Source organism: Myotis lucifugus, unplaced genomic scaffold (genome assembly GCF_000147115.1).
Source record: "Myotis lucifugus unplaced genomic scaffold, Myoluc2.0 scaffold_817, whole genome shotgun sequence".
Taxonomy (NCBI): domain Eukaryota; kingdom Metazoa; phylum Chordata; class Mammalia; order Chiroptera; family Vespertilionidae; genus Myotis; species Myotis lucifugus.
Window position 1 is genome coordinate 101078 of NW_005871865.1, and position 24524 is coordinate 125601.

The 24524-nt window shown below is 40.3% G+C and overlaps 1 protein-coding gene across 4 annotated transcripts in view; it reads right to left on the bottom strand.

Moving 5' to 3' along the window:
* Nucleotides 1-24524, bottom strand: part of XPO6 (exportin 6) — a 128170-nt gene that overhangs the window by 47530 nt on the left and 56116 nt on the right. For all 4 annotated transcript variants that reach the window (XM_023747230.1, XM_023747231.1, XM_023747229.1 and 1 more), the window contains 3 exons: nucleotides 17462-17915; nucleotides 14184-14310; nucleotides 8513-8622 (listed from right to left, as the gene is read on the bottom strand). In XM_023747230.1, the coding sequence (XP_023602998.1) occupies nucleotides 8513-8622; nucleotides 14184-14310; nucleotides 17462-17915 (691 nt within the window). The remainder of the gene's footprint in view (nucleotides 1-8512; nucleotides 8623-14183; nucleotides 14311-17461; nucleotides 17916-24524) is intronic.

Sequence of the window (24524 nt, forward strand, 5' to 3'; positions counted from 1 at the left end):
GCCGGCCTGGTGGCCCCACACAGCCTGCTTGTTCAGTCGTTTGGTCATCCCTCATTAACCCCCCTGCTGGCCTGGTCGTAGGCAGCCATCTTGTGAGGGCACAAGGGTTAATTTGCATATTACCTCTTTATTATACAGGGTGTGTGTGTGTGTATTCTATATAATAAAAGACTAATATGCAAATTGGCCAAACGGCAGAACGACCAGTAGCTATGATGCGCACTGACCATCAGGGGGCAGATGCTCAACACAGGAGCTGCCCTGTGGTCAGTGAGCTCCCACAGGGGAGCGCCACTCAGCCAGAAGCCAGGCTCACAGCTGGGGAGTGCAGCAGCAGTGGCAGGAGCCTTTCCTGCCTCCACGGCAGCACTAAGGATGTCCGACTGATGGCTCCCGTACTACGAGAGGGCACAGGCCGGGTTAAGGGACGCCCACCTAGTGCACAAATTTCACGCACTGGGCCTCTAGTATATATATATATATACTAATCTCAACATTGCAATAAATAAATAAATAAATAAATAAATAAATAAATAAATAAGATACCTTGGAATAACCCTAGCTGGTTTGGCTCAGTGGATAGAGCATTGGCTTGCAGACTGAAGGGTCCCAGGTTCAATTCTGGCCAAGGGCACATGCCTGGGTTGCAGGCTTGACCCCCAGTAGGGGTTGTGCAGTTGGGCAGCCAATTAATGATTCTCTCTCATCATTGATGTTTCTATCTCCCTCTCCCTCTCTGAAATCAATAAAGAAATATATATATATACATATATATATTTTTTTTTTAAAGATACCTTGGAATAAACCTAACCAAGGAGGTAAAAGACCTGTACTAGAAAAACTACAAGACACTGAAGAAAAAAAAATAGAGGAAGATACAAACAAATGGAAGAATACACTGTGTTCATGGATTGGAAGAATTAACATCATTAAAATGTCCATACTACCCAAAGCAATCTATTAACATCTAAAAGGGAATTTAAAGACTTTGAAATATTTAAAGACTATAAAAAAGTAATAAAAGTGTAGTGGATAAAAGAAAAAAAAAGTTTAGTGGAGTCATAAGAGTAGGGCCTTAATCAAATAGGTCCAGTGCCTTTACATGAGGAGGAAGTGACAAGAGAGCACGTGTATGCTCCCTCTCTCCCCCCATGTAAGCATGGAAGAAAGGCCCTGTGAGCACTAAGAGAGAAGACAGCATCTGCAAACCAGGAAGAGTCCTCACCAGAACCTGCATCTGCCAGCACCTTGGTCTGTGACTTCTAGTCTCCAGAACTGGGAGAAAATAAATCTCTGTTATTTAGGCCACTCAGCCGATAGTATTTTGTTATGGCAGACCTAGCTGATTAATACGGAAGGTAAATGACAGTAAGAAAGAAACCTGGAACTTCAAGAATGAAGGAAAAGCAAGAGAAGTAGCAAATACGTGGGTAAATACAATAAACTATTTCTCTCCTGTTAAGATCTTTAATATATGAGTGATTAACAAAAGCAAAAACTGAACATTGTTTGATAAGGTTTTCAATGTACATAGATGTTAAACATATGAGAACCTCAATACAAAGAAGGGAGAGTAAAGAATCAATATGATGCTAAGGTTTCTACATTCCAATTGAAGTGATAAAATGTAATTGCAAAGTTAAGTATATATTTTCTAATGCCAGAGCAACTACTAAAAAAACTCATATAATGAGATATAGTCAAACACTCAATAGATACATTAAAAAAGAAAACTAAATTTGCGTGCAACCAACACAGTCTCAAATGAAGCAAAAACTTATGAAACTGCAAAGAGACCGACAAAGCCACAATTACACTTGGAGAGCTCACTTCTCTCGGTAACTGATAGAACAAGCAGGATAAAGACAACATGTAGAATGCCATCGACCAACCTGATCAATGACTGACATTTATAAAACATTTCACCCAACTACAGGAGAATACGTACTCTTTTCAGGTGCACAATGAACAATCACCAAGAAGACTAGCTCATAAAACAAATCATAACAAATAGAAAAAAATGAAAATCATGCAAATTATGTTTTCAACTCTATCTAAACTAGAAAACAAGATATATGGAAAATCCCAAATATTTGTAAATTAAACAGAGGAAATCTCAAGAGAGATTTGAAATACACTAAACAGCCCAGCCAGTATGATTCGGTGGTTAGAGCATCATTCTGTGCACTGAAGGGTCCCAGGTTTAATTCCAGGTTAGGCACATACCCAGGTTGAGGTTTTTTTTTTTGTTGTTGTTTTTTAATTTTTATTGATTTCAGAGAGGAAGGCAGAGGGAGAGAGAGATAGAAATATCCATGATGAGAGAGAATCATGGATTGGCTGCCTCCTACAAGTCCCCACTGGGGATCGAGCCCACAACCCGGGCATGTGCCCTTGACCAGAATCGAACCTGGGACCCTTCAGTTCACAGGCCGATGCTCTATCAACTGACCCAAACCAGCTAGGGCCCAGGTTGAGGTTTTGATCCCTGGTTGGGCCCCTGCATGAGACAACCAACTGATGCTTCTAACATCAATCTTCCTCTCTTTCTGTCCCCCGTCTCCCTTCTCTCTCTAGAATCAATGAAAAACATATCCGTAGGTGAGGATTTTTTTTAAAAAAAAATTTAGCCTGGTCAGTGTGCTAAATGATTAGAATATCAGCCCACTCACTGAAGGGTACAGATTTGATTCCCAGTCAAGGGCACTATCTGGATTGCAGGTTCGTTCCCACTTATCGCCCCCCACCCCAAGCCCCCGTCAGGTATATGCAGGAGGCAATCGATCATTGTGTCTCTCTCACATCTGTCTGCCTGTCTATCTGTGTCTCTCGCTCTCTCTCCCTCCCTTCCATCCTCTCTGAAAAGCAATGGAAAAAAATACCCTCGGGTGAAGAGTACAAAAGATAGATAGATAAATAAAAATAAATAAATAAATATATTTTTAAAGTGCACTAAACGGTGAAAAGGAAAAGAGAACATACTAAAATTTGATAAAGCTAAAGCTCTGCTCAGAGGGATTTTAAAGCTTTAAAGGTTTAAGTATACAACAGAGATAAACCTACAGACCTGTATGGCTCAAGCCACAGACGTGATTCCAAAAACATCCCAACTTCTGAGAGTTAAATAAAATTCTACATGTTAAGGCAACTATATAGTAGATGCTCAGTAAGTATATGAGGAATGAAAAAACAAATGGACAAATAAACACGTAGGCAATAAACAGACAATTCAAGTTGGATAAATACAAAGGACTGAAGCATAATCCTGGGTAGCTTTTTCAACTCTATAATGAAATAACTAAGACCAAAATCACTTACTCTCTAGGGAAGTGAAAGGCATGAATTTCTCTTAGCAAGAGCTAGAAAGCTACTGGAGCCTTCATTTAAAACTAGTTAACATCTTTTATTAATTGTATCAAAATGTCATGTGTCATAATGGCACTTCTTCTTTATTAAGCAGAAAACCCACAAGAGGGGAAAAAAAAGGGCAATTTTTTTCATGCTCACCCACTTTTGTTTACAGTTCAATCTAGTGTCACCCAGAATCTCTGACTGGTCTGTGGCCAGCACTTGTCCGTAGTCTCATGACAAAGGGGTTCGTTCACAAGTCAATAACTTTAGTTGCTTAACTCACTTCAGGTTTCCTCATCTTCCTGTAAAAATAAGTTTCTACACAGGTGGCTCCCTTCACATTGACAAGCACAAAGAAAAGAGAGCAAGAGAGAAAAGGGAAGAACACCAATACATATTTACTGAGCACTTACTGTCAGCCACGGTGCTTTACACACACTGGTTCACTTAATTTTCTCAACAACTTACAACATAGGTACAACCATCCATAAAGTACAAAACGAGGAAAAGTAGAAAGAAATTCAGGTCTTTCCACACCACCTCAAAATGGCAAATCTGGACAATGAGCCCCACCAGCAATTCTTATTTTTTAAATTGATTTCAGAGAGGGAGAGAGACAGAAACATCAATGATGAAGAACCATTGATCGGCTGCCTCCCACACGTCCCACACTAGGGATCTAGCCAAAACAGGAGCATGTGTCCTGACCAGGAATCGAACCATGACTTCCTGGTTCATAGGCTGAAGCTCAACCACTGAGCCACAGCCACTGGGCCCCACCAGCAAGTTCAGCTGGGTAAGTTACAGAACTGTTTTACTCCATTAACATTGGAACTCAAGTTCTCTAAAATCCCCACCAGTTCTGATCAAGAAGCACTGGAGTATTCTCGCTGAGCAAGGAATATGCAGAGCTCCAATTTCCAAGCTCCCAAGACCAAAAATAAATCCATGTACATTTGTGCTTCTAAATTTGTAGCCTACAATGTCTACCACATTGTTGTCAGTGACAAATGATGCAAAACCTTTAAACCACAAGGGACAGGAACTCAGTGCTGCCTCTATGACTTAACCACACCTACATTTCCCACTAAGACGCTGAGAAAACATTCTTGACTACTTCCTGTAAGATCAATTGTTTCTGAAATTTTGGCTCAACCACAAGTCTGATTCCAAAAGCACCCCAACTTCTCTCAGATATATTTTATCAGTTGAAAAACATTTGACCATATTTATAAGCTCTCAGATAAAATGAATGTGGTAATTACCAATAGCCAGTGCTCTTTTTCAGCTGCTTCTGCAAAACAGCACAGTCTGATATATTGGGGTCTTTTATAACTAAAACAGTGGCTACCAAACTTTCAAAACTTTCATTTAAAAACTTTTGAGCATATTTGTATAATGTACAGTATAAAAGGTGACAGATAAAGTTTATCAGGTGAATTTCAACTTTTTTCTTTGTGGACCCCACTGGAATACTTATACACAGTTCAGTCTACTACAGGTCAGTCTACTACCCTAGACCACTAAGGGGTATCTGATGGACAAGCAGGTCTTCAGATGATGGTTACTCTTTCACAGCATAAGCCACAGACCAGCTCTGAAGGCTTGGGGTTTGGGTATTTTTGTTGTTTAAAAGACAATAAAAAGTGTTGTAAGTGTATGCTTTTAAAAAAAAGTCATGCCCCCAACCCCATGGTCGGCAAACTGCGGCTCAAGAGCCACATGCAGCTCTTTGGCCCCTTGAGTGTGGCTCTTCCACAAAACACCACGTGCGGGCACGCACATACAGTGCGATTGAAACTTCGTGGCCCATGCGCAGAAGTCGGTATTTTGTGGAAGAGCCACCTCAAGGGGCCAAAGAGCCACATGTGGCTCGCGAGCCGCAGTTTGCCTACCACTGCCCTAACCCATTTGGCTCAGTGGATAGAGCATCGGCGTGTGTACTGAAGGGTCCCAGGTTCAATTCTAGTTAAGGGCACATGCCCGGGTTGTGGGTTCAATCCCCAGTAGGGGCATGCAGGAGGCAGCCAATCAATGATTCTCTTTCATCATTGATGTTCTATCTCTCTCTCCCTCTCCCTTCCTCTCTGAAATCAATAAAAATATATTTTTTTAAACAGTCATGAAAAATTAGAAAGCCTCATTTAGGATGATAATCAAATGATCAATGAGAAAAATCCCTAGTGTTAAAAGTGGTCAGCCAGGCCCTACCCGGTTTGGCTCAGTGGATAGAGTGTCAGCCCACGGACTGAAGGGTCACAGGTTCGATTTGGGCCAAGGGCATATACCTCGGTTGCAGGCTTGATCCCTGTTCCTGGTTGGGGGTGTGCAGGAGGCAACCAATCGATGTGTCTCTCTCACATCTATGTTTCTCTCTCTCTTTCTCTCCCCCTCCCTTCCACTCTCACTAAAAATCAATGGAAAAATATCCTCGGGTGAGGATTAACAATAACAAAAAAATAGTAGTCAGCCAGAATCACTGACAACTGTGGTATCAGATGCTATCAGATAACAGGTGCCTGGGCAGATAGGTCAACATCAGCAGGAAGGCTAAAGGCCTTTAGGCTCTCCAGGGGCCCTGTCACTTAACTCCATGGTCACCACCATAGCCAAATGGCAGCAACATCATCTGTTATTATTACTGTTGGGGTCATAGCTGTCACTGAGTGTCTAATCATATGTTAGGTGCTGTGCAGGTATTTTATATATATGATTCTATATACATCCTAGCCAACCTTTAAGACAGGTATTAGTATGCTAATTCTGCAAGAGGAAATAAATGTGGTCGGCATATAACCTGACCAAAGTAGCACTGCTACCATGAGGCAGCAAAAGAATTTAAATTCTATACCACTGATCCTTGCATTGGGACAATAGTCTGTCTAAGTGTATATTTAATAGTAATAATCTGTTAGTGTACATTTTCTCAATGAAACCATATTCTCCACACCTAAAGCACACTTGTACTGTGCTTTAAGAAGGATTTCCATATTAATCACTTCCCCAGTTTATTCTTTCAACAAGCCTGAGAGATATGAAAGAATATCTACAACTAAATATAGCAAAATTAGGCATAGTCCCAGGACCAAACGATGCAACTGTTAGGCATCCAAGAAAGAGAATTTGGCGAAAGCACATTTGCTTTGAAGAATTTCATTCAAAAACACAATTACTTACAGTTAGCAAATTCACCAAAACAGGATCTACTGTTGTGTAATAAGGTTTCTGATACATGAATGTACTACCCATAACCACACGTGAGTTGGCACCATAGCAACTTGGAAGCTATTTTGCAATCACAAAAATAATGTTTGGGAACAAAAGTGCAAATGTTTAAACTTAAAATGCAAATATTTACAACTAGTGGCCTGGTGCACGAAATTCGTGCACATTAAAAGGGAATTAATTAGAGGAAATATTTTAATATTGCTATTTGCCCTTTCTGTATAATAGAAGTGTCAAGAGATGAAAGAAAATTAGTAAAATGTATATGAAAATCTCCCTCCTGTCAGAGTCTGGGGCACGCCACGGGACCCAGAGTCAAGTCCCCGCCCACCTGCACACACCTTGAAATTGTGTGAGACCCACACCCGGCTGGCCCCACCCCCGTCAAGCCCGGCAGGGCGGGGGGCACAGTCTCAGGTCCCACGGCCCTGTGCGAGGGCATGAGGGCGTGATGACCATTTGCATACTAGCTCTTTATTATACAGGATTTTAAAAGCTCATAAAACCTCAGGAGGGGAAAGGGTTTTAGAGGTTCCATCCAACCTCTTCCCAGGCGGGGATTCTCCTCACCACCTCCACTTGGCACATTTCTGGGGAAGGCATGCTCACAATCTCCACCACCAACCACTGATACCATTTACTGAGCATTTATAATGTGCCAAGCATTCTAAATACATTAGCTCATTATTTCTCAAATGAAGTAATGACCACAGTGTACAAGAAACACACTTTCTACCTGCAAGCAAAAAAATGAGCTTAAGAAACATGGGGGAAAAACATTTCCCCATTTTCTATTTTTATGCTAAGCAAAATAAGCCAGTCAGAGAAAGACAAGTATCACATGATCTCACTCATAAGTGGAATCTAAGGAACAAAATAAACTGTTGAACAAAATAGATCCAGAGACATAGAAGTATGGAACAGACTGTCGAATCTCAGAGGGAAGGTGGAGTGGGTGGGTGGGAGAGAAGAGATCAACCAAAGCACTTGTATGCATATATGCATAACCCATGGACACAGAAAATAGGGTGGTGAAGGTCTGGGGTGGGGATGGGCTAGAAGGGTTAATGGGAGAAAAAAGGGGACATATGTAATACTTGCAACAATAAAGATTTAAAAAAATTTTTTTAAATACATATATATAATTTTAAAAGTGCAAAAGTAATTATCTGTGGATTACAAAATTATGGATAACTTATCTTCTTTTTATTTTCTATCTTTGCCTGGTTTCTAAAATAAATACTTTTCCATGACAAGTATTTATTGCCTTATTTAGGAAATTTTCAAACACATACAAAAGGAGTAAGAATATAATGAACCCCAAGTTCCTATCAACTAAGTTCAATCTCAACCAACATATGGCCAACCCACTTCCCCCTCTCTTCCCAGTGGATTATTTTAAAGCAAATCCCAGGTGTCACATCATTTCATTCAATAAAATACTTCACTAATGTCATTACAAACAACACACAATCCCCAGCCAGCGGGGCTCAGTGGTTGAGCATTGACCTATAAACCAGGAGGTCACAGTTCGATTCCCCATCAGGGCACATGCCTGGGTTGCAATCTCGATCCCCAGTGTGCAAGAGGCAACCGATCAATGATACTCTCTCATCATTGATGTTTCTATCTCTCTGTCCCTCTCCTTTACTCTGAAATCAATAAAAATATATATTTTAAAAAGAAACACACACACACAACATGAAGCATATCACACTTAAAAAAATTAACAATATTTTTTTAATCAGAAAAAAAAAGTTTTCAGAAAATGAAATATTAAGGGAGGAAAAGAAGAAAATACTAAATGGCATTACTACTTTAGGTTATGTGACTCAGTTTCACTGAAGAGGTCTGGCTGCATGGTTGACCCTTCAAGGCCATAAGAAAAACTGGCAAAAATGTCTATTTCTAAGTTATCAACATTTCTGGGGTTTACCTGTTGAGCACTGCTTCCTTGTCTCCCAGACGACTTTTAATTTTACTTGTCAGATAGTCCAAAAACAGCGTCCAGATGTCCAAACAAGAGAAGTAACCTTCATGAGTAGGCTATGGTACAAAAGAAATCCAGACAATGAAATTACTTAATGCAAATACTCCTTAGGAACCCACCCACCAGTATACTTCGACCAGAATGTTACAACCATAAGTCTAGGTTCCCTCAACTTCCTGGTGTCTTTTAGAGGGTCTTCACAATTAGGCCTGTTGAACCTAACGAGACAAGGGTATCAGAGACAGAGAAGCATGGAACAGACTGTCGAATCTCAGAGGGAAGGTGGGGGTGGCAGGATGTGGAAAGAACATAATTGGTGGCAGGATCAGATGTGGAAAGAACACATCATTAGGGAGATACTCAGTGGGACAAATTGAGTTACAAAATAAGCCAAGCAAACACCTATATTAAAATCTAAGACAGTGGTAAGAAGGACTCTTTCAGATTATCCAATTCAAATCTGTTTATAGAGAAAGAAACTGAGATCCAAAGATATGATTTATTCAAGCTCAGGGGGAGGAGCAGGTCCTTTTACCTCCGGCAAATGCTCTTTCCACGACATACCATTACAAAACTGAAAATAAATTTCAGTGGCTCCAAAGGTGCCAAGTTTACACATTTGAACATTAGGAAAGACCATTTGCAGTCTTCTTATATAACAGACTGAAAATAAGCTTGTTAAGTCTGACTCTCAGGCATTATCTCATCTGTAGAAGTAGGGGTGTCCAACAGGCTAACAGCACCTCTAACCCAGTGTTGATAAGGACAAAGTGAGGAGAGGAGACAAAGTCTTTGTAGGATCCTAGTGCTGGACCATTTGAGTGATTGCACTGACAAACTCTCTGGAGAGCTTTCAGCTCTATTTCCTACAAAATCCAGGCATTATACTCTCCACCATCTAGTCCTCCTCATACTAGTGCATATTCAGTTTCAACTTGTGGTCCCTCAATCCCTTACATATCCACTCAAATTCTTGCTACCTACAAGAACTCTTTGGTTTTAGTTGTGATTGCTTGATTGAACCACATATTGGTAGCGGGATCAGATGTGGGAAGAAATAATACTATCATCTTGGATCAGTTTTCCTTCCATTTCTGATCCACAAGGAAATCCAGAAGTTTACATGGACATGTATGAAACTTGCCCAAGGAATAACGAATGTTGGGTGGTAGTGTGCAGAGGGAGTTATGTGCCCAGTTGAGTCTGAGACTGAAAACTATAACTTAAAAAACAGCAGACTCCAAGCTCACAACCCACCAGGCAGCCCTGGCACCTGACGGCTAGAGTTCCATCAGGATCACTGACAAGCCATCCTCAGAAAAAAGAAAGACCACTTCTTGTCTCCACTTCGGACTTCAAAAAATGCAGGACATGTCCATGACAAGGAATGACGCAGACGATTAAGCAGGAAAACAATTGATAAGCCACATGGAGATAAGGTGGGCAATTGGTGGGCAGGCACTCGACTTGCCCAGCCAGGAGATGTAGTCTTGTCCTGGCTTTTGGCTTGCTGAGCTTCCCTTAATTAAGTCACCCAGCTATCCTTCTTTGGTTTGAAATACCAGCCCCCTTCAAAGAACACAACTGACCAGATGCACATGGAAGTGTATTAGAGAAAAGCCACCACATAAGTCCAGGTTTTATGGTGTTGTCAAAATACTTTATAATTATACACATCTTACCATGCCTTTGAATTAAAGATGTACTATGTGTGTGAAGACTGGAAAAAAAGGTGGGCAGATAAACCTTTTGTAGGACCTGAAATATTGCCACTCACATCCATACATGCAAGCCCCACTGTGAGACCTTGTGTATAACCCACATCTGGCCATTGACGATTGCTGTGGGTATAGACTGGTAAGATCATAACAATTACAGGTTGACTGCACGTTTGAAGTTGTCCAACTTTTCAGAACCCACACAAGCCCATTTTTTAAATGTACCTGCACTCAGATTTACTTATCAGATTCCAGGGATAATTAATTGTTAAAGATCCTGACAAGTTTCTTTAAGAAACTAATGATACCACTCTTATTTGCAAGTGGTGTGTAGTGGTTAGTTGTCATTTGCATTGGTCTATGTGATTTTTAAAATATATATTTTTATTGATTTTAGAGAGGAAGGGAGACAGAGAGAGAGCTAGAAACATCAATGTTGAGAGAGAGAATCACTGATCAGCTGCCTCTTGCACACCGCCCACTAGGGGTGTCGAGCCCGCAACCCAGGCTGACAGGGAATCGAACCATGATCTTCTGGTTCAGAGGTTGACGCTCAACCACTAAGCCACACCCGGCTGGGCTGGTCTATGTTATCTTCACAACAGCCTGGAAACTGGACAGATGTATTTTTCTACTTCCCATTTTATAGATAAAGGAGCCAAGGCTCAGAAGTTACCTGCCCAAGGTGACAAGATAAGGAACAGAAACAGAACTAAAATGGGGATCTTGAGACTCTGGTCCAGAGCCCTCCCCAACACCCCAGCCATACTATCTCTGAGAGTTTTAGGAAGAAGGGACAAAATGAAAAATGCAAGACCAAGAAGGAATTGGTGATGACACAGTAAGAGAAGAAGCAGGAAGACAGAAATCATATGATTATTTGCAGACACCCCAGGGCCTCAGCAAGCAAGGAAAGTGACAGTGGCGGCAAACAACAGATGAGCACTAGTGGCTGGAGGGACTGCAGCAAGACTCTTAGGTGAGAAAAACAAAGTAGAAAAAGGAAGAGAAGAAAGATACTAACACCATCTTTATCTTATTCTTTATCTATTCTTTCAAAATATGTTTACCAATACCAAACTTTTCATGAATTTATAAACAAAAGGCAAAAATATTGAGTATATCCATAATAACCCTGCAGACAAGAGAAGAGCCATATTTCCCCACTTTACAGTGAACTAAACTATGATGAAGTAAGTTCACACTGTTAGTGAGTAGATGAGAACTTAAAGCTCTCTCTAGAGAGCATTTAATTTCTTATTCTTAAATTGTATCCAAAAAACTCCCCAACCACCAGCTCCTGATGCAGGTGTGCCCTGCCATCTCTTCTCCACTCTGCCTCTCCAGCAAAAGGCTGCCCACCCTGTAGTAACTGCACGGAGCTCCTCCAGATTCCCACCCCTCTGCCCAATACTCAGCATCTGCTTCTGCCCAGACCTAGAGGACACCACAGTCCAAGAACCTGCACCCAGAAAGGTCCTCACTCAGGAGGCCACAGAGCAGAAGGGAGCTCAGCTGACAGAGACCTGCAGGTAAAGGAGGAAGAAGAGGTTGTTGTTTGTTTCATTATCACATGTATTTCTTTTCCCAGCATATAAACATGTATATGTGTATGTGTATGTGTATGTGTATGTGTATGTGTATGTGTATATGTATATGTATATGTATATAAAACTACCCTTTTCAGTTCAATGGAGAACTACAATGTAGGATTCTAGTGAAAGAATCATAAAAGATGAACACCAGGAAAGACACTGAAAATGCCCACTGCAGCCGCTCACCTTAGGTAAGGAAACTGAAATCAAAAGAAACGAAATAGACTTTTTCCACGGACACAGACTTAACAGAAACAACCAGAACTCAACAAGAATTTTTTAGTCCAAATCCAAAGAAGTAGTCCTAAGACATGCACACTTGACCACATTCTTCTACACCATATACACGAAAAGATCCCTTTTTACCTTGGGAGCAAAACTGCAGGACATTTTCATTCCATTTTCCCAAACAGACCCCTTCTTTCTGACGTCAGCGCTGGCTCGTTCTCTTTCATTTCTGCTGCACTTGCCCTATGCCAGTGGTTGGCAAACTGCGGCTCGCGAGCCACATGCGCCTCTTTGGCCCCTTGAGTGTGGCTCTTCCACAAAATACCACGTGCGGGCGCGCACGTACAGTGCAATTGAAACTTCATGGCCCATGCGCAGAAGTCAGTATTTTGTGGAAGAGCCACACTCAAGGGGCCAAAGAGCCGCATGTGGCTTGCAAGCCACAGTTTGCCGACCACAGCCCTATGCTATCTATCAAATCCTTCTTTTTCCTGGTCCCCTTTAGGATTTGTCTGGACCCCTCTCAAAACTTTCCCACCTTTGATGTCTCTCCCTCCCTCCCATCCTCACCCGCCTACATTCCATCCCCTCTTCTGTTCCTCCTGAGGCCTGGGGAGCCAGCACGTTTTCCTTCTTGCTCTGCACTCACTGGACTGTCAGACATCTTGACACTTGGAGGTCTCACAGAGTCCAGTGATGATGGCACCAGTCTACAGTTACTGAACATCACTGAGTTGAACCAATACAGCCTGTGGTTACCCTCCTCCACCTGCGCCCTTCCCTTCCCAGGAATGGTTCACCTTACCACTGGGTGCTCTGACGGAGTGCCAAGCACCTCCTTGAGGAAGGCTGGCTCGCACACTAAATCCTATCTTCAAGTCCCCTATCACATACACAAACCTCTCCCAGCCTGGACCCCTGCCTCTCCTCTGGCCCCATTAAGCTACATTAGTGGTTTAAACAACCATAAAAGTCTTCTTATAAAATCAGATGCCCTCACCGACAATTTCATCCCTAGTAATGTACCAACAGAAAGAGCTACATATGTACACCAAAAAAATGTGTGCAAAAATGTTCACTGCAACAAGATCCCCGGTCACCAAAACTAGAAGCAGCCCAAGCTGGCAGTGGGATAGATTTTCAGACAATGACTTACTATAAAGCAATGAAAAAGAACTACTACCACACAGCACAGATGAATTTCACAAGCATAATACTAAATGAAAAAAGCCAGACAAAACAAATATACTTTGTTTGTTTCCCTTAGAAGCTAACCTGGGATGTTAAAGTCAGGACTGGGGTTATTTCAGGGAGAAATGAGGGGGAAGTGACTGGGAAGGGACAGGAGATTTCGGGGGGATGCTGTTAATGGCTAATGTTCTAATTCTTGAGTTAGGTGCTGGTTACATGGTCTGCACTTTTCTGTATTTGATACCTCAATAAAAAAGCTGATTTTAACCCCACACACAAATGGGCACAAGGGATAGGGTATGAAGGAAATGTCTACAACTGGGCTGTGGTGATGATGGCACCAGTCTCTAGTACCTGACGTCACTGCGTTGTCCCATTACAGTGGGTGAATTTAGTAGTATATAAATTTTACCTCAGTAAAGCTGTTAAAATATATACAAATAAAAAGTACTGGGTCACTAAAATGTAAACTCAATGGAGGCAAGGACTTTGAAGATTATATATACCTAGCTCCTGAAATATAATAGGAACTCAAAAATTATTTGTTGAAGGGGGTTGGGGATTAGGAGAATGTATGCTTCTCCAACACCACCATAGTGGTTAAGAGAGCACAGACTGTATGGGTTCAAATCCTGGCTCCATTGCTTACTGTATGATCCTGAGCAAGTTATTTTTTGTGCCTTAGTTTCTTTACCTGTTAAGTGGAGATGATAATAATAATAATAATAATAATACCTACCTCACTGGGTTGTTATGAAGGATAAATGTGTTCATCTTTACATACTAAGCACTACAAAATGTTTGGGAAGTAAAGTCATTCTTTCTCCTGAAAATAACAAAGCAGACTTTTGGGGGAGAAAGGGATGGGCAATTCTGGTGCATTACCTGATGAAATGTGTACTTAAACAAAAGTGTCAAAAATTCCACCACGGGGAACTGGGAGTAGGACTCAATTCTTCTTAGGTGAACACTCACAAAGAGCCGCAGAAAGTCAGTAAACTTCTCGATGTAGCTAAATAAGAGAAGACAAAAGGTGACAATGAGACACGCAGCACATCCTTAAAAGAAAACTCAATCCAAATTTCTTTCAGTAAAGAACTATACAGATTTATATTTTCAGTTAAAAATATAAAGGCCTGCAACAATTACCTACAGGTCAGGCAACCCTTCATTCCATTACCACCTGAAACATAGCAGAAAAGCAACTTTAATCCTCAAACACCATCTATGAAGCATTGTATAAGCTAGTGCTCACATTTTCTGAATCGTTAGTGTTATGGCCCAAATAAAGTGAAAGGAAATTATTCTAAAAAGTCAATGGGCAGATCATGTGTGTCATTTCAACGTGGCAGGTCTGGAAGGGTGGTTTTCTTTGGTAGGAGGCCAAAATATTAAAATGAATGTGCTAAAAACCAAAACAAGGCTGTACAAAAGGCATGGCATCCAGGCAAGATATAGTCAAGCCTGCCCTGTGTTTAATTAGCATCAGGAGCTAATTAAACACAGCAAATCCCAATCCACTCCAAAGTGATTTCAAAAACAAGGGAAGAAGGCTGTCAGAGCTGGAAAAGCCTCGGGACAATTTAATCTGATGCTTCATTTTACAGAGGCCTGGAGAGATGAAGCGATCGGCCCAAGGTTACTCAGCCAGCTCATGGCAGAATGGGACACCATCCACTCTCAAGTCAGTGCTCTCTTTTCACATCACAGTGAAGCCCCAATCATCTGTATTCCCAAAATCATTTCACAGAAGAGTGTGGGTCACAGCTGCAAGGATAAGAGACTTTTGTTATTAAACACACAGCACATCATCACTCTCACATCTCAGAAACTGTCATTGTAAGCCCCTAAATACCAAAAGGTGATTAGAAAATGAGATGGACATAGCTCCATAAATCACATTTCAGAGACCAATTACAAAAAAGATAAAGACATAACAGGCCTTAGCCAAAAATTAAATAATGGCTAAACCAATTCTGACACTCATAACTGAAAAATCCCATTTTTAAAAAGCGCAGATATATGAAATAATAAAGGGGGAGAAGAAGACTTTGTCTCAGAGGAGCAAAATTAGGCCATAAATAAAATGTCCCATGTGGTTCTTGGGACCTATTTGCCCGGAGGATGGCCCACTGGTCTGGCTGCACACATATGTAAACTTCTTTGTAGCTTTAATAACATTCATTTGGTTGATAAGGATCATGGGGCCAAATTCTTGAAAAACGGTAAGGCACTGAAATCAACTGTTTCGAAAAGGACAAAGAGACTTCTCTCTGACGTCTTCAATCACTAATCCTGAATGAACAGGAACTCCTCATTCCTCGCTCTGCTTATTACATTGTATTTTTACAGGGATTTTCAAAGTCACCAACCTGTTTACTGCTCTTTAGAAAGATTCACTCAATTCCCTAGCACCCGTAAAAGAACAAAGAGAAGTCATGGGTAAAATATCACGCAATCTCAATTTTATTTTAATCACCGAGTCAAATTTTTAAAGAATGCAAACAAGGCTGTTCAGCTGCTAAAACTACAAATTTTATTTCACCTCATTTTCTTTCCCTTGCCCACCTTCTGGTACAGGTGCTAATGAGCAGTAGAAAGTTAGGGAAAAAGGCAGTGGAGAAAGAGAAGCAAAGGACCTGGTTAAGTAGCACCTAAACAACGGAGAATGGACTTAGCTGTTTAGAATTAGTGGTAGGGACCCGAGAGCCAGGAAGCAAGCACACAGTATTGTTTATGTCACCTTTCTGCTTCCAGGCACCTCTCAGCTTTCACAGGGCAATAGGAAGCATAGAATTAAAATATAAAACCAAGAGCATAAAAGTTACATGTAACAAAATCAGTACAAAGATAATCCATGACAACATTTCTATACCACGCGAAGATAAGCCATAACAAATATTATGCTACAAGTAAAAGTCAAAATCACTGATGTTTTATGCTTGATACAAGCAGTTAGATTTTAACATGAAAATACAACCTTTCTTAACACAAGCTAGAAAAAATATAAAATAGTGTTTGAATACTGATACCTTTGAATTTATATACAAAGCTATTTCCAAATAATAAATAAAACATATTACCATACCATTTTCTGAATTTTTCTGTGATTATACAGAGAAATTTTATACAAAGCTTGCTTACAATGAAGCAAATCAATTTTTTTAATTTTAAAATTGCTTAATTTAAAAAGCACTAAAATTGTCTTAACTTTAGGCACTTTGTATTGTTAATTATTTTAAGGAAAAGGAAATGGATTAACTCTGTATAGCTTAATAATAAAAAACAAGCCAAGGAAAATTAATTAAAATATTAACTTTGGCTGCCAGGCAATCTATACATATTTACTAATTCAACACAATTTATCTGCTTGGAAGTTTCTGAACAGTCAACATGATGCTGTTAATATAAGTTTCAATTTTCCCTCTTGTTTTCATCCCGCAGTAGCATCATATTAATGAAAGTTGTAAGACAGAGAAATGACATTGTCTCCAAGGGAAATAAACGAGGCCATGCCTCAGAGTACTGTGACGGCATCCTCTTTTAGGGCACTTGGGAAAGGCTAGATTATTTTAGACTCCATTCAAAAGGACGATAACAAACAAACACAGGTATGCCCACATTAGCCTGTGCCCACATCAACATCTCTCCTTTCTTTCAGGAAAACTTGCCATCTGTGTGAAACTGACAATATGACAACATCCTATACACTGGCTGATGTCCACTGGGAAAAGTCAAATAGTAAAAACTGACAAGCCACACCAAGTGAGAAAGGAGATTGTAACTCCTGTACCTCCACGGACCTCCTCTCCTGTCCTTGGCTACGCATGAGCAGCAGTCTCGGTTCCTGCACCACCTCAGACCTGCAGGCAAATAGTGAGGAAGAGGGGGGAAGACGGGGGGAAGGGAGGACAGGAGATGGATGGGGGAAAAGACAACAAACCTACACAATTCACAATCACTTTTCAAACTCACCTCATTTCCCTTAACCACCCTAGCCCTTCCAGCTAAGCCTAGACTTACTGGTACACACCTACCTTTCTGTTCCTGACCAGGAGCCCAAAATTCTGAAACCAAAGAGGATTACAGACACCATGCAGAACACTGATAACCAGTCAAGGCCCTCTCTCAGGGCACGCTGACGTCACACCTGTTGCCATTACCTCTCATCAAGTTCTTCTAGCCTGCTCTTGACCGTGTGGGCATTGTTATCCTTGGTGATTTTCTGCAGGAGGTAGAAAGTCTGCTGGAACATACGCAGTAAGTACTCCTCAAATTCCATAGGCACACAGTTCTTGGACATGAGTTCATTGATGCAGGACATGGCCAGGACCCCAAGCCGGCCGCGTTCCTGACCCAACACACAGTTCTGACTGCTGCCGTTAACTGATGCCATCTTTCTGGCCCGGATGTCACAGCCAAAGCGCGCAAAGTGGAAGATGGTAGTAAGGAGGGATGGGGTGATGCTGGCAGACAGAGGAATCCAACTGAAGAGATGGGCCAGGCACTCCAAGGCCAGGGAACAGATATACTCACTCTCCACATCAAGGATGGGGATTGGCTGATTCAACAGTTTGGCTGAACTAGGACTCTGCAACAGGTTACTCAGTAAGTCACCTGAAAATACAAAAGGCTTTTAAGATCTATGCTATCAAATCTCTTAAAAACCAATTTAAGTAATTCTTCAAACAAACAAACAAAAGCAAGCATTACTCTAAATCAGGAGTTCTCAAAGTTTGGTCCAGGGACCCATGAATGTTTAAAATAATGCTGCTCTTCTCAGTAAATGTTTTTATTTGTTCTGGAAAACATTTATTTTTCATTAAAATATATCTGGTTTATATATAATGAGTTTATCAGTTATTTTTAAATGAATTGATAAATATTTGTAAATTTTCTGTTTTAGTATCAATAGATATAACTCACAAAGCTTTCTGAGGACCTCAATAATTTTAAGAGTAAAGGAATCCCTAAAGGGTTAGGGTGGGAAAAATGGGTAAAAGAAGCCAAAAGGTACAAATTTCCAGTTATAAAATAAATGAGCCCTGAAGATGTAGTGTGCAGCATGGTGATTACAGCTGACAATACTGTATTGCCTATGTCAAAGTTGCTAAGAGAGATCTTAAAGTTCTCATCTCAAAAAAAAAAATTATGGATGTTATCTTATTATGGTGATCATTTCACAATATATACATATATCAAATCATTATGTTGTACACCTAAAACTAACAATGTTATAGATACCAATTATATCTCAATTTTAAATAAAAAGAGTAAAGTGGCCCAGAGACCAAAAATGTGAGAATTACTGGGCTAGGCCAGGTAGGTCTGTGGATCTGCACCATCAGCATCTCTGGGAACTTGGCAGAAAGTATAAATTATCAGGCGCCACCCTACACACACCTACTGATGTAGAACCAGAAGGAATAGAGCCCAGTGCAAGCTCTCTAGGTGATTCTTATATTTGCTTAATTTTTGAGAAGCACTGGACTAACAAAATCATGTAAAATGAAATGAGGGGGAGCTATAAAATGATTTTGGAAAAGACAAAAGAAGAAAAGTATTCAAAACTATAAGAAGAATATTTTCCTGAAGATGTGACTACATAAAATAAAAGGACTTATTCTGCCCTTCCCAAGAGTGATAAAGAGTAATCAATACTAAAAACTTTAGGATTAAGGAAGAAATGTAGGCAGAAGAAACACATATACAAAGAAGAAAACACCCAATTCAGACTCCTCCACAGTAATATTCAAAGCCAGAAAACAGTGATGCAGTGTCTCCAAGTTCTGGGGCAAAGAATGACTTAACCTGAAGTTCTCCTTTGAGTGTAAAGGAAGGTGACATTTTCTCAAACATGCAAAAATTCAGATAATAAATATACTGCCCATAAGTTCTCCTTGAGAGGATACTGAACAATAAAAACTTGCATATAAAGTGATAAAAGTAAAGAATTAAGGAATTGAGAAGTGTGGCAAAGTGACTAACACAAGCACTGAATTAAATATAGAATCAAGACTAAACAAACACTGGAGTTATAGAAGGGTGCACTAACTTTCTCATCTTTCACAAGCAAGTCTAAATATATGGCCTAAAATTAAAACATGTACTAAGAAACTAGTTTTTGTGCCCTGACTGGGAACTGAACCCACAACCTTTTGGTGTAGTGGACCAGCCAGGCAAATCTATTTTTCTTAACCTTAAAAGTATCTTTTTGCTCTAGCTGGTTTGGCTCAGTAAGTAGAGTGTCGGCCTTTGGACTGAAGAGTCCTGGTTTCAATTCCGGTCAAGGGCACATGCTTGGGTTGTGGGCTCAAACCCCAGTAGGGGGAGTGTAGGAGGCAGCCGGATCAGTGATTCTCTCACATCACTGATGTTTCTATCTCTCTCTCCCCTCTCCCTTCCTCTCTGAAAACAATAATAATATTTTTATTTTTAAAAATTATCTTTTACAAACTAATATTCCTTGTGGAAAAAGCATCTCAAGGTCAGCAATTACTTCCATTTAATACCTCTGTTAAATTCCAACTAAAATTCGTTTTTTGTGTGTGTGTGGTTTTTTTAAAAATATATTTTATTGATTTTTTACAGAGAGGAAGGGAGAGGGATAGAGAGTTAGAAACATCGATGAGAGAGAAACAACGATCAGCTGCCTCCTGCACACTCCCTACTGGGTATGTGCCCGCAACCAAGGTACATGCTCTTGACCGGAATCGAACCTGGGACCCTTGAGTCCGCAGGCCGACACTCTATCCAGAGCCAAACCGGTTAGGGCTAAAATTTGTTTTTATTAAAAATAAAAACATATGCCCTAGCGCAGGGGTGGGCAAACTTTTTGACTCGAGGGCCACAATGGGTTCTTAAACTGGACCGGAGGGCCGGAACAAAAGCATGGATGGAGTGTTTGTGTGAACTAATATAAATTCAAAGTAAACATCATACATAAAAGGGTATGGTCTTTTTTTTTTTTTTTTTTTTTTTTTAGTTTTATTCATTTCAAACGGGCCGGATCCGGCCCGCGGGCCATAGTTTGCCCACGGCTGCCCTAGCGGCTTGCCTCAGTGGTTAGAGTGTCGGCCTGTGGACTGAAGGATCCCGGGTTCGATTCCCATCAGGGCACATGCTTGGGTTGCAGGCTCGATCCCCAGTTGGGGGCGTGCAGAGGCAGCCAATCCATGATTCTCTCTCATCATTGATGTTTCTATCTCTCTCTCCCTCTCCCTTCCTCTCTGAAATCAATTTTTTTAAATGTTTTATTTTATTTTTTTTGGAACTGCTGTTGTGACTTTTCACTTGAGTCACACAACTCTCTTCCGAAGACAGTAACTGTTTCTGGCATTACTTTTTTTGTCATTCATGGACCAATGGCCATTTATGAAAGATGCCAAAATCAGAGGAAACCACCACTACCCAACTAGAATTCTTGGGACAGAGTCTGATGCTTAACCAGAACCAAAATGAGGCGTTGGCAATGGAGGAACTAAAAGACTCCACCTCAGTATGATCTTATATTAAATCTAGACTTCTGGGCCCTTAGGCCTTTTTAATAGTCTCTTGAACATTTTAAAATAGAACTAAATTCTGGCTTTAAAAACAAAAACAAGAAAAGTTGTCCCCACTCTTTAGCTCAGAAGAATTTTTCTACAATGGGAATGCTGAATGAAAGCATCAATGATAATAATGATGTTCAGAACGGCTACCACTTGACGTGTTATTATTATTTGCTTGGCACTGGACTGAGTAATTAATATATATATTCTCATTTCATGCTCGCAGCTCTGAAGTAGATGTTATTATCATCATCTGCACTTACAGACTGCTAGAATAATGAAGACAGGCGGATTCGGCATTTTCCCCACGTTCCTTGGCTACTAAGAGGCAGAGCTGAAACTGAAACCCATAGCCTAGGCTCCTTCCCAGAAGGCAGGTCACCCAGAAAGATTATGCAACCAGGAAAAATGGTCAGTAAGAAAGCTAATATTCAAATATAGAAAAATATGTATGATCTAAAGTCATATGTGCACACTATGGCCGCAACTATAGAAAGATATAAGAACAAAGACTGAACAGGATTATACAAAAGTAAAAATCATTTAGGTGGACAAGAATGACCTATGACTTTTTCCCCCGTAAAACAAGAATCTTGCTCTAGCCAGTTTGGCTCAGTGGATAGAGCATCGGCCAGCAAACTGAAGGGTCCCGGGTTTACTAGTAATTCTGATCATGAGCACATACCTTGCTTGCAGGCTAGATAGATCCCAGGCCCTGGTCGGGGCACGTGCAAGAGGCAACCAGTTGATGTATGTCTATCTCATCAATGTTTCTCTCTCTCTGTCTCTCCCCCTCCCTGCCACTGTCTCTAAAAAAAAAAAAAACACAATAGAAAAATATCCTCCAGTGAGGATTAACAAAAAAAAAACACAAAAATCTTTTAATGTTGTTTTTCAATGAAAGTGATTTTATTCTACTTCAAGATATTTCAGCAGAATATGGAAGTTTTTTAAAAATGTATTTTAATCAAAGTGGAAGGAACTACCACAGAACAGAGACTCTGCTTCATATTGCAGCATTTCCAAAGAAAACTTGAGAGAGCTTTAACAAACTCCCTGTGTAAGGGAACACCTTCAGTATTAAACCTATGGGTGACTTCCTTTTCCCTGAACTGAGCCAGACCCTGGCAGCAGCATGCACCCAGGCCCCAAGAGGTGTGTGGATGACTCACTCTGGTGCACATAGACTTGGTTGGAACACATGTAAGGCTTTTATGCAAAGATGCCCTCAGCTCATCTATTTTTTTAATTATTAAAATTTCATATGTTTTCTATTCAATTCTGTATCTACTAACTCAAGAGTTTCCCAACCTCAGCACTCTTGACATTTGAGCTGGGTAATTCTTTGTTGTTCTGTACACTGTGGGATATTTTAGCAGCATCCCCAGCATCCACTCGCCAGATGCCAGTAGTACTCTTTCATCCAGTTATGGTAAACAAAAAATTCCTCCATGTTGCCAAATTAATTCCCTATAGGGCGAAATTGCCCCAACTGAAAACCACTGACCACATGGCGAGAAACTCTATTCCAGGAGCAGTAGGAGAAGAAAATAAGATCACAGGAGTTGTGCGTGACCCTCCCAAGTCCCATCTTTCTATAAGTAGCTTATACGGGAATGCATGAAAAGATTTGCAAGAGCACAAAGATGGGCCATTTGGAAAGAGTTTGGGAAAAAATAGGAAGGTATAAATTGGTTTCAATCAACTCGGCCTCTCTAATACATCTGCACCCTGAAACACTTTCCATCACCAGTGCATGTACACATCTATACAGTATTTGAAAATACTATGTAGATGAGAAATTTTTATTGTAGATCAAAGCTGACTCAGAATTGCAGTATTTATATTTCATTTTGTTCACTTTTTTCCAATTGTTCAAGCAAAAAGAAGACTTAATTAAGAGGGCTGAGGCTGCATAAATGCAAACGGCAGCAACAGTCACAGCCTGCAGAGGACACACCCACATCTTCTCTCAATTCATCCTCAGAGGACAGCATCAGTCAGAGAAGGCAAACAGAGGAAGTGGCAGAGCCAGAACTCGAAACCAGGGGAAGGAGGAGGCTGGCAAAAGTGGTGAGAGTGACCACGAAAGCAAACTCAGGACAAAGACAGTGCACGTAGATTAGGAATGATGGAGTCACATCCCTGCTCCACCACTGACTGGTGCTGTGACCTCTGGCAAGTTACCCCCTTGGGCCCCAACTTCCTTGTTTGTAAACGAAACATAAAACCATCATCTACTTCACATCTACATCTGGCCTAGTGAAAGGAGTTTAGGAGATAAGGCAACAATTTGGGGAACTATTCTGAGAAATAAACCACACACACCCTTTAAGACTTTTTTCTCTATCCACTGTTACAGTAGTTGCTCTAAGAACTAGTCCCTGGGCTTTGTTCTTTGAAAGTGATAAGACAGAAAACAACTTTACAAGACAGTATATGAGAAAAGAGACCGAAGGCTCAGGAGCTAAGTCCGAACAGGGCTGGCAGGGCAGGAGGGCCCATCAGGGACTATTGATGGGTGTGTTTAAGTTACTTAGGTACTCACTGGGTCCTAACGTCTCTCAGAATGAATTTCCTACAAAAAACTAGGCTTATGGTCAAGAAAGCTAAGGAATTTTCTAGAAATTCTACTGCTTAACTTGGTGTCTTAAGTGCTAAGGCAGTTGAGTGAAAGCATTGAAACAAATGTTGATTAAATCACCAGTGCTGTCCAAATAATAGGGCAAAATCTAATGACTTCCCTTGCAGCTGTCACAAAGAGAAGAGTAACAACTGAATGTGCAACTCTATTTTTTAAAGGGAAAGCATATCAGCTTAAAAGGCTTTACTTAATTCCTTAGCCCTCTCCCCCGCCCACAGTCTCAATTTATTTTGCTTTTTCTCAAATACTAAAATTCAAGACTTCAAAAAAAATTTAATAGTGTCTAAGAGACAACTGTCAAGAAATACACACCATGTTTTTAGGTTTTATTTATATGGAAATGTCAAATTAGTTCATATTTTATTTTCCCTAACCTCATACACAAAACCTAGGCAACACATAAAGAGCAAACATTATTTTTTATTTATATTATTTGATATTCCCCAACCTGGGCTCCAAAAAAATAAGTCTATCGAAGTATAAACTGAGTTATTAGCTTGAAATGTACCTGAACAAAGCCAACTAAAACACAAATATTTTGGTAGTGGAAAAGCATCACAGAAAAACAAGTTTTTCTGGAATATGCCTGATGCTGTTAACTTTAACTGGATGGTAAGTAAGCTAGGATTCAACTATCTAAAAACAAATCTAATTCAAAAGAACTAATCTTTGCAAACTATTATTTAAGTGAAATGACACATTTTAAGATTAGCTAAATTGCAGGACACTCCAAGGGATATATGCATAAAATCAAATCTCTGTATCATTTGCAATTTTTTCTTCAGTCATTCAAATATTGCAAAATATAAATCTGGTAAGTCACCTCAAATATTCATTCACCTTGAAAATGAAGGTTTGCCACAAAAGTACAAACAAAGTCAATTCTTGTGGGCTTTTAATATATTCTAGGCCTCTGTATTAGATTTTAATCTAAGAAGTATGATAAATAACTCTAAACATGTTTTTTTTTACTTTTTTTTAATCCTCACTGAGAATATTTTTTTCCATTGATTTCTCAGAGAGTGAAAGGGA